This window comes from Endocarpon pusillum (genome assembly GCF_000464535.1).
Source record: "Endocarpon pusillum Z07020 unplaced genomic scaffold C706385, whole genome shotgun sequence".
In the NCBI taxonomy this organism is placed as follows: Eukaryota; Fungi; Ascomycota; class Eurotiomycetes; order Verrucariales; family Verrucariaceae; genus Endocarpon; species Endocarpon pusillum.
The window spans coordinates 22,847-33,272 of NW_006913533.1; the positions used below are offsets into that span (position 1 = coordinate 22,847).

Genomic DNA, 10,426 nt, shown 5'->3' on the forward strand with positions numbered 1-10,426 from the left:
ACTAATATCGTTACATTAAAGTGCATTTATGTTAAGGCTGTGTTAAATACAAAATTTCCAGCTGAAGCTAACCATACTTACTACGTTATGCCTCCTGCCTTAGTAGTAGTTCTTTTTAGCTACGGAGTACATCCCCGGATTTGCTTATGTGCATATGCAGTCCGGTCAACCAGTGCAAACTTCGACCACAGGCCAAGAAAGGTTACTCTAAAACTAAAGCTATGGTTTGGCAAATAAATATTAATCAATTTATCAGCTAAGATCAAACAGTGTTCCAGGTTATGTTACAACAATGCAAGTCTGTCACTCCAACATGCAAGCGCTGGAGGGCATCAATGGCGGATAGGGTGAAAATCCGTCAGGAACGCAAAACCAACCCATCCTTTCTGCTGCCCAGGAATCTTTCAAATTAGCGTTAGACAATCAAGGGGGCCTAGTGTTTAAGGGGATGAAAAGACGGGACTATGCACCAGCCAAACAGATACACATCAATCTAGATAGTCCAAAGCTACCCAGCTTGGTCCGCTGTAACTATGCCAGTGTGTGTCATTATTACCGCTAAGGGCTACCAATGGTACTAATGCTTCCGTTACCTCTGATCCTTATGAAATGCAGACAAGTCAACGATCGAGATGTCAGATCCAGCCTACAAATGTCCCAGCTGGCTCCATCTTAATCCCTTGCACATCTTGTTTGACACCCAACAAGCTGACCCTCCCTTTTGCGATACCTGATCCTGATTCCGTCGTGCTTTTCCACTTGTCAAGCAGATTCTGCAGGTCCACAAGAGCCTTCTCGTTGTCCTCCACCAGAAGAACCACCGCATCATATCCGCCAGCCCCAGGAACAACCCCACCCACGACTCCAGGAACTGTGCAGCACGCGTCCAGCAATTCGGTTTGCGATGGTGGCTCTATGGGTACTCCGGATTTGTTAGACATTTCTCGTATGAGAGATCTTATTGTCGATATGGTGTCTCGCAGATTCTCGCGTTTTATTTCCTCAATCGCCTCCAATTGGGCCAGTCGTTTGAGTTCTGCACAGAGATCTTCAGTTCCCTGCTGCAAGGCACTCCACAGCAAGTCTGCTTCCTCCGGTCTCTCCTTCCGCCACGCAAGCACTTTCTTGACCATGCCCGGTGTCTGAGAACCACAGTCCACGTCACACAACACAAGTCGTAGTGATCTCGGTATCTGCACCGCCTGTTTCAGCACCTCTACATCCCACGGACGATGCGGGTCAAGATTCTCCACGCAGCGGTGTAACCGCTCGCCAAATCCATCAGAGCCAGCATCACCTACATGCTCAAGAAGCGATGGGGTAAACCGTCGATACAGACAGGATCCATACACTGCTGCTGCCACATCAAAGCCAGATCCGACCTTTCCCTGTGCCGCGCAATGAGCGGCTTGTGCCAGATTGTGGATGACATGCTGATGCGAAGAAAACTCAGAGTTAGCAGCGTGGGGCACAAAGGCTCCAAGCAGTGCAGCTGTAATAGACGTAACGAGAGCCGCAGACGACCCGAGGCCAGTCTTATGCGCATTTGCCAGAGTAACACCGAACTTGCTGAACGATCCTTTGGTAGAGGACTTTGTATGTGAATAATAGTCATCATCTGCGAGGATAGTAATATTCAGATCTCCAACCAGGTCGATTGACAAATGAAATAGATACGTCAAGACATAGACAAGCGTTGTTTCCACAAACGGATTTCTAGTATCACTTTCACTCCTAGACGAAGTCAACCTCCTGACGTTCAAAGGCTGCCGACTTCCGAGTCGACTCACTCGTGGGATTGGGTAATCCGTACACCATCCTTCGCCGGAACGTACGAGTAGACCCAGTGTGCCTTTTCAAATTGGGGGGATCGCACAATGATTTTTCGAGAATTGGAATCTGTCTCACTATTTGTTGCGGCTTGAACGCAGATATATATTCGTGCATCGAGGCCGAAGACCAGACCTTGATATGCTCTGTCCAGGACTAGGTAGCCTCCGGCTAGGAGGACTTTGCCTGGCGCTGAAACGGTTATGGTTGCCATGTTGTCGTGGATGGACTTTTAGATTGTGTCGTTCAATTGAACCAGATTTGTTGCGAAGGCTCTATAAATAATGCAGAAGCTGAGAGTGGATGGAACGTCAGGTACAGTCATTGACGGAATATTCGCCTAGAGACTGAAATTAAGAAAATCACAGCTTGGTCCTATTGTCTATACTCTTTGTATGAACTGGACATACTTCCCTCTAGCAATTAGCCATTTCTTTATACAATTCTACACATAGCTTCTTCCTGTGCACTTCATCCTGCCTCTCTTCTTGATATGAGTGAATCCGTGCTGTACATCTAGAACTTTGCGCCACTTTATTCCTTCCCGGTCCCAAAAATCTGCACTTCCTACTTCTGGATCTGGTCCATCTCCTGCTAATCACTACGCCATCACTTCTGCTTCATGAAAAAGGACATCGTATTCCGCAACAATGAGAAATATCTTAGGTGGGAGGCTCTCCCGTTTCGCATATATCGGGCTCAACAGAGGATCGGCGCGGTCTGCCCTGGCGATATGTAGCCCCAATTGAAGAATTTGCCAGTGTTTTCCAAGGTGTCCCGCTTTCCATCCTTTGTGGTCTTGAAGGAGCCTTTGAAGGAGCCGGAGAAATCGACCACAGGGTAGATCGGGATCAGACACTTATTCTGCCTCGCAAGCCTTCCATTTGTGCAATAGCTACGGAGAGATTACCACCAGCGGAAAAGCCACCCATTGCCACTTTTGAGTGGTCAATTGGCAGATCCTAGTCGGTCGGTCGGTCAAAACAGCTTTTGCAACCTCTGCTGCATCTTGTACCAAATAAGGAAATGGACAAGAGGGAGCTTTTCTGTAGCCAATGCTCACAACACAAAAGTTGAACTCGTTGGCAAAGTATGACAAAATGAATCGTCTGGGAGGGACGATAAGCTCATGTTGCTCAATGTGGTGTTCATGGTCTTACCTGTTTGCGGATCACATAGAGCGAAGCCACCTCCATGAATGTCTAGTAGTATGTACAAGGGAAGTTTTCGTGCCAGCTTTCCAAGGCTCTGGGACAAAGATACGATTCTTCAACATTGACCTGCCTTTGTAGCGCTTTGTATATGTAGGCTTCACGGCAGTGACCTCTCCTCGTCTGACCATACAGAACGAGCCCAGCGCAGTCGTGACAATAAATTTAAAAGTCCACAGCCGGGCAGGATAATTAAGTCTAACTTAGTCAAAAGAGATAGGGGTAGGGAGACGATGGATGGCGGAGAAGGGATAGTGGTCATGCTGTCCATGATAGCAGAATAGCTGAAGGCGTTATGAAGCTTGATACCTTCTCTGAAACACTAGAGCAGTATGTTACAGTCTACCGAAAGAAGAGTTCTCACTCCAAGAATTGACATCTAACGTCTTCCACAGCCGTGGGGCGGGAATAACTGTGGAGCCGACCGTAGTTATAGGGGACCAGCAAATCGTAGCCCGTTAACCCATATTGCTCAGCAGCCGATGCCTGCAGCGCAGCCAACGGACTCAGGCATGTTGAGCACGTATATTCGAAGGACCTCTGGGATTTGATGCTTCTTGTTGAGTAGTGAAGGAGACAGAGAGATCTCTGCATAACTCCATTGCTCTTTTGCTTGGGACTAACTGGGGAAAAGAGGACAGATGGACAGATGGACAGCTTGACAGCTTGACGGGGGACTTTCGGACGATTCCCGCGGTCATGGGACGGTGGCTGAGGTTCCGACTTATCTTGATACGCCTTTCCTGATTGGGTAAGCAACCGTTGTAACGGAGTAGCTCACGAAAAATATGTGGAAAAAGATTCCTCGATCATCCGAACGTGCCCCGAACATCACCGCATCTCCTGTCTTTTCAACTCGCCAACGGGTCCTTTGGTACTTTCGCTTGCCTCAGGATAGCATAGCATGGCATAGTCCCAGTCTCTCATTCTTCTTCAGCTTCCGCAATCACTCGGCTTCCACCTGACCGACTTCCCATCCTGGATTAGCTACGAATCCTCCAGCGCTGCTCCACGCATTTTCTCGATTTAGCTGCGCGACATCCACTCCTCGGGTTTCCTATTTTCCACTTCACTCCAGAATCAACATTTCGCATTGGTTTCTCATTCAAATCCCGATCAATCATTACACTCGCCCAACAGCTGCAAGTTATTCAACGTGGTGTTGATAGCATATCACTCCACCAATACGCAACTCATATCCTTCAGTACACCCAACCACTTCACTGATAACTCCTCGTTGGCACGTTCTTTGACGACCATCTTGTCGTCAAATGAACCTGCATTCGTCTCCTTGCCTTGACATACAAGTATGGTGTTGGCTGTTTAAAGATCTTAGGGGTCCCAAGCTGACTCCTGCCTATCAGATTGTCCTCTTCCTTGTGAAGGGGTTTCATCCATTCTAAATGGTTATTAAACCATTCTCCCACCTTGCACGACAGAGCTTTGCCAAAACACTCGCGCACGGCTACGCTCAGTCAGTTGTCGCCGCCTCTCAGTCTTCCTACGCCTCGACCACCGGTTCCCTCGGTCAGTTTCACAACTACCCTGTTCACAAGTTTGCTCGCACTACTCAACTCCAAAACGTATTCCAAACTGCGTCTAGCTCGTCTGGTGCAGGAGCCAAGACCGGGCATGCTAGTCATGGGGCTTCCACAAATGGTGATGGCGGATTAGCTGCATATTATGCCGCCTGGCAGCATGCGCAGCAGACCGGAGACGATAGTGATTGGAGACAACATCAGTTCTCCAAAAAGATCGGATGGAAGTCTGGTGGCAGAAAGAGCGAGATCAAGCGCAGACACCGACATGACTTAAGTTTGACACCTGATTCTCTACGGCCACTTCGAACCTCGGCCGACCGGGCTTTCAGCGAGACGGATCTCCACCATCTCAGAATTAGCCCGGAAGCTGAAGCAGAGGCTCTTGACAGAGTCAATGAGGCAATTGCGCAAGAAATCCATGCTGTCAAGGAGTCAAATCTGACCTCAGCTACTGCCGAGACTTCCCTTCCGATCAATGAGCCGAGTAACAATGTTGGGGCGGAAGCAGCACAAAGACCGATGGAAGCTGTGGACGAAGAACTAGGTACACCATCATCGTCTGATGTACACACGTCAAGCCGGGACACCAGGCTTACCTCGCCAGCTGCTGAGATCCAGTCATCTTCTGACCAGATTGTGGAACTGAGCCGAGTCGGACAGTATTCAAGCATCCCAGCCGTGTTCGAGGACATGCTCAAAGGCGGTGTGGTGCCAACCGTCGAAGCATACAACGCCATCCTTGTGTCCGCAATCCAATTGACCAAGAATGTATACCAGGTTCTACCAAAGGCTCTTGAAGTATATGGAGACATGCTACGTCGAAATGTTGCACCCAACGATGATACCCACATTATACTAATCGATTTCCTTACGGCGCAAGCTCGGGATGCACACGCTGCAAAGGCCGCCTTGGAGCTAAAGCGAACACGATTTGGCAGCGCAGAGGGCGCATTTCTCTTCAGGTCCAGCGAGCTGGAGCACGAACTGCTAGCTGAAGACTCCTCGCTACAATTTGCTCTCCAGCAGTATCAAACAGCAAAATCGCGGCTTTCCGGCATTAAGTTGCCTGCACAGCTATATTTCGCATTGATTCAAGCTTGTGCCCAGCACTGTCGTGTTCGGCAAATGGTTGAGATCTTCTCGGACTTGAAAGCCCAAAAAGTCATTCCTCCGGGGGCCTTGTTCATCCCAATGATCAGGGCATTTGCTGAAGTAAAAGATCTCAAGGCTGCCAACAGAAGCTATGAAGAATACAGGGCACTTGCAGTTGCAAACACCGCAGGTGATATTAACATGATTGACAGACAGGACATGATGGTGTACGCGGCTTTGTTGAAGGCTTTCCTGACCAGTGACAATGCAGCCGGGGGCTTGAGGTTTCTGGATCGAATTCTGCACTCCTACGAAAATGCTGCAGAGACTCAGAGTCTTGTGACAGCCATGGAGAATACCTTCTGCAGCACCTTTGTGGAGAACGCCATTGAGAAGCGCGACTTTGAGGGAGCACTGGCTTTTGTACGGTCTCGAAAGTTGGATGAAATAACCTCGGATCGGCTCTTTAGCAGCATCTGTGCAGCTGCAGCCGACGCCAGCCATATATCTACGGCAGAGGCAGCTTACAAACTTGTCAGCTATCAGAGTGTTGAACACCTCAATGCCACTTCTGCAATACTCGCGGCCAACCTTCGATTGGGCCGAATCGAACAGTCCCGATCATTATGGGGTGTTATGACTGCCAACCCGCAGACTGTGGCCTCCTCCTTGGAATTGACAACCATGTACGCTTGTAGTTTGTTGAAGTTCGGTTACACCGAAGAGGCCTTTCTGCAGGCACGTACAATGTTTGGACGAGTCAGAGAGTCGGCGCCAGATCAAAGCAGTCGCACCAATACCATGGAGTTGATCGACGAGTCCATCGTCATGTTTGGAGAAATTCTAATGAAGATGAACGCAGTCATCTCGGCTCAAGCCAATATGCATCTCGTCAGAATGATGCTTGAGAATGGTGGGCTGGTGTCTCCAGTTGCAGAGCACGCAATGGCCAGTATTGGGCCGGAATGCGTTCATCAATTGAACCCTCAGGACATCGCTCTCGCCCTCCACGTCCAAGCTGGCATGTTGTCACAGGGCTCCAGTGTCTCTGACCCAGCTCATGCTCCTCGATTCGCACATCTCCTCGAGACAGTGCTGAATCGCGGCATTCCCGTAGATCCTTCCACTGTCCACGCCGTGACGGAATGCATTTCCAAATTGAGCAACGCACGACCCGACCTTACTCAGCGATGGGAAGGTTTCCTCCAGCCCGCGCAACCTGTTGAGACCGTTGCTTCACCCTACGTCCCAGCATCGCCAATATCGCCGGCCGTTGACTTTCAAGCACAGCACGATAGCTTCGATCCTTACGCTCACAACACGGATTTTAGGGCGTCTTCCACCATCGCTGAACAACTTGAAAGCAGCACCGGCAGACTCGAGAATCATCTCAGCGATGCCTTGAGCAGATTTCGCAACGTGCGTCGTGCTGGCAGACACCCCAGGTATACCACCTATGCTAAGCTCATCACTGCTGCTGGGAAGACAGGACAGGTACATTTGGTTCATGAAATCTTGGGCATGGCACGCCACGATGTCCCCTTCACCGTACAGTATAGTGCTGTGAAGGCTGGCTGGGTATCGATTCTTGATGCGATGGTTGCAGCTTGTCTTACGATTGGTGACCGGCAACTTGCATCCAAATATCACCAAGATCTACTTGAAATGGGAGCGGCGCCCTCTGCGAACACCTTCGGGCTCTACATCACCACTTTGAAGGAATCGACAAAGACATTCGACGAAGCCACCGAAGCTGTGAAAATCTTCCAACGCGCCATCTCAGAAGGTGTTGAGCCAGGGGTCTTCCTTTACAATGCTGTCATTGGAAAGCTCGGCAAAGCTCGACGCATCGACGATTGTCTCCTCTACTTTGGCGACATGCAGTCACGTAACATCAAACCCACTAGCGTCACATACGGTACTCTGGTTAACGCGCTGTGTCGAACCAGTGAAGAAAGATTTGCTGAGGAAATGTTCGATGAGATGGAGTCGATGCCAAACTACCGACCCAGAGCTGCGCCTTACAACTCGATCATCCAATTCTTTCTCAACACCAAGCGTGATCGCAGCAAGGTCCTTGGGTATTTCGAACGAATGAAGTCGAAGAACATCAAGCCCACAAGCCACACCTTTAAGCTGCTAATTGAGGCTCATGCTTCGCTTGAGCCGGTTGATCTGAAGGCTGCCGAGGCTGTTCTGGCTGATGTCAAAGCTGCAGGGATGGAACCGGAAGCAGTCCACTATGGCTCTCTCATCCATGCCAAAGGCTGTATCATGCACGATATGGCGGGAGCACGAGCTCTGTTCGATTCTGTTGTCTCAAGCGGCACCATCCGTCCGACTGATAATCTCTACCAAAATCTGTTCGAAGCGATGGTCGCCAATCATCAGGTAGCTGACACCACCGAAGTCCTCCGAAGCATGCCGAAACGGAACGTCGCCATGACTCCATACATTGCGAATACTCTCATTCACGGCTGGGCCGCGGAAGGTAACATCATGGAAGCAAAAGCCATCTATGACAGCCTTGGCTATGCCAACCGAGAACCCAGCACGTACGAAGCCATGACTCGGGCATTCCTTTCAGCAGAAGATCATCAAAGTGCCTCTGCTGTTGTGCAAGAAATGATTTCGAAGGGTTATCCTCCAGCTGTGACCGAGAAGGTGCTCGTCCTCGTTGGAGGAGCACCTGCGTAAAGCTTCCCTCATGATCCATAACAACAAGACGGCAGGCCGAGACGTTTACATGTGTCCTTTTCTGCTCGAGCTGGTCTCGCTTTCTTTAGTCATCAAGCAAGGCGATACCCCGAGGCCATGTTTGACGGCCTGTTTACAGCTTCCTCGTGTGAGCTGAATGTTTCTTATTACTTAATGTGCTACATGAATTTTGCTTGGGCAGTGTACGGAGTTCAGGCTTGTACAAAAGGCTTTGCTCGGTTTGGAAGGCAAAATGGGCAAATGGCTAATGGAAGCAGGCAAGCGGCAGGCGGCAGGCGGCAGGCGGCAGGCGTTTCGAGGGATGCGGCTCTGGCATGGAAGAAGCCATTGTATGTATAGACTACACCACTCACCATTTTGCTACAACGATCTAGACTTGATGGGTCCGGATCGATCGAGATATCAATCAACTTCAACTTCAAAGTCGAAATTGAAACACAATATAATCTTCACGGATTTCTCAGGGATTTAGTCTTTCGATCTTCCATTCACCTCCCCCCTCCCCCTCTCCAGCAGAGACCTTCTGATAGCGAAATCGATCATGTAATCTGCTCTCCCTCCCTTGCCAGAACTCCACCATGTCGGGTATCACTCTGAGCCCGCCCCAGAAATCGGGAACGGGGATCTGATCCTGTCCTGCAAACTTCTCCTCTATTTCCCTGACCTGCTCTTCTAGTTGCGCTCTTCCATCGTCCTCTCTTCCCTCCGTTACAACCCCTTCCTCTTCTCCATTCGTGCCGGTCTTATCAATTTCAGCCGGCCTTGGAATCAAAACCTCACTCTGCCGACTCGCCCACGCCCCCAGCCTACTCCCCCTCGCCCTCGTGTCAAAATAGATCTGACTCTCCTCGCTACTCAACCTCTCCCCGACCCCTTCCACCCGCACCTGCCTCTCACCAAAAACACAAGGCCACGTGTCTGTTGGTGGCGAAGTCGCGCGCTTTCTGCGAGGTGCCCCAGTTGGAGTAGATGACGAAGCCCCGCGAGTCGAGCTCTTTGAGGTACACCATGCGGCTGGAGACGCGGCCAGAGGGGAGCTGAGCGGTGGAGAGGGTGCAGGTTTCGGGCACGGGCGAGGGGGACGTGTGCAGGGTGGGGTGGGTGAACCAGGTGTGGAATTGGGTGAAGGGGGACGGGTTGAGGGCGGAGCGGTGCAGGGTCGAGTGTTTGAATTGCGCCGCTTGGGCGGTTTGGTGGGATGGGTCGGTGGCGGTTTTGTTGTTGTCGTGGTGGTATTGGCTGAGGATGAGGCAGCTTCGCCCGGTGCGAAGATCAGCTTTTCTTTTGCCGTGCACATGCTGGGTTGGGTCGTGTTGTGGACGCGAGGGAATTGGGAGAGGGGTTTGCTTCTGCGGGAGCGAGTGAATGGAGATCGCAAATCGTAGAGAGGAGTGCGAGTACGCATGAGCTGTTGACGAGAGTAAGATTCAGGTTGTTGGACCTTGGGACGAAATGCCTAACTCGTTCGTTTAACGTATGCCTGGAGTGGGGATGTCAAAAGATGGGAGTGCTTCATGACGAGTTTTAGGGCTCCCGTGCCTACGTACGTAGTAGTAGTGTTTCTAGGGATGTGGACCCCCTGCAGCCGCCTGGAAGATCCCTAAGAAAGTCGTCCTTCACCAACGATACAGTGATGTGCGAAATTGGTGTCCTAAACATGCGCAAAGAATCCTTGTCAAGATGACAGGGTTGCTCCACTACGAGTCACGCTTACCTCATAATGGAAATACTCAAAACTTAATACTTGACCAATGACCTCCCTGCTATTATAGAGCTGTAAATACTGTATTTCACAAACACAGCCGCTTCCGTTATTTGAATGTGCTCTTAACCTAATAACCTAGGTGGTGAAATGGCCTGCGTAAAGTTTTGCAGACTTAATACTATCACTTTGGCGCAAATCGCACCACCCTCACTGTACTAAATGGTACATCAGTGACAAGTCTGAAACAGCTGAGTACACTGCTCCGTATCATAATCACCTACCTGATATGTAACGTACTGTCTCATTACATATATTATAGCAAGAAGTTC

General features: G+C 50.1%; 3 protein-coding genes across 3 annotated transcripts; 1 reads left to right on the plus strand and 2 right to left on the minus strand.

The window, feature by feature from the left end:
• Window positions 1-635: 635 nt before the first annotated feature.
• EPUS_09180 (uncharacterized protein) lies at window positions 636-2,044 on the minus strand (the record flags this gene model as incomplete). The annotated part of the gene is made up of 2 exons (XM_007787937.1): window positions 636-1,734; window positions 1,791-2,044. The coding sequence occupies 2 exons, from the start codon at window positions 2,042-2,044 to the stop codon at window positions 636-638; spliced, it is 1,353 nt and encodes a 450-aa protein (XP_007786127.1).
• A 2,400-nt stretch (window positions 2,045-4,444) lies between these two features.
• Window positions 4,445-8,371, plus strand: EPUS_09181 (uncharacterized protein; the record flags this gene model as incomplete). The annotated part of the gene is made up of 1 exon (XM_007787938.1): window positions 4,445-8,371. One exon carries the CDS (start codon window positions 4,445-4,447, stop codon window positions 8,369-8,371), a length of 3,927 nt encoding a protein of 1,308 aa, XP_007786128.1.
• A 481-nt stretch (window positions 8,372-8,852) lies between these two features.
• On the minus strand, window positions 8,853-9,797 carry EPUS_09182 (uncharacterized protein; the record flags this gene model as incomplete). Its single annotated transcript, XM_007787939.1, has 1 exon — window positions 8,853-9,797. The coding sequence occupies one exon, from the start codon at window positions 9,795-9,797 to the stop codon at window positions 8,853-8,855; it is 945 nt and encodes a 314-aa protein (XP_007786129.1).
• Window positions 9,798-10,426: the final 629 nt, after the last annotated feature.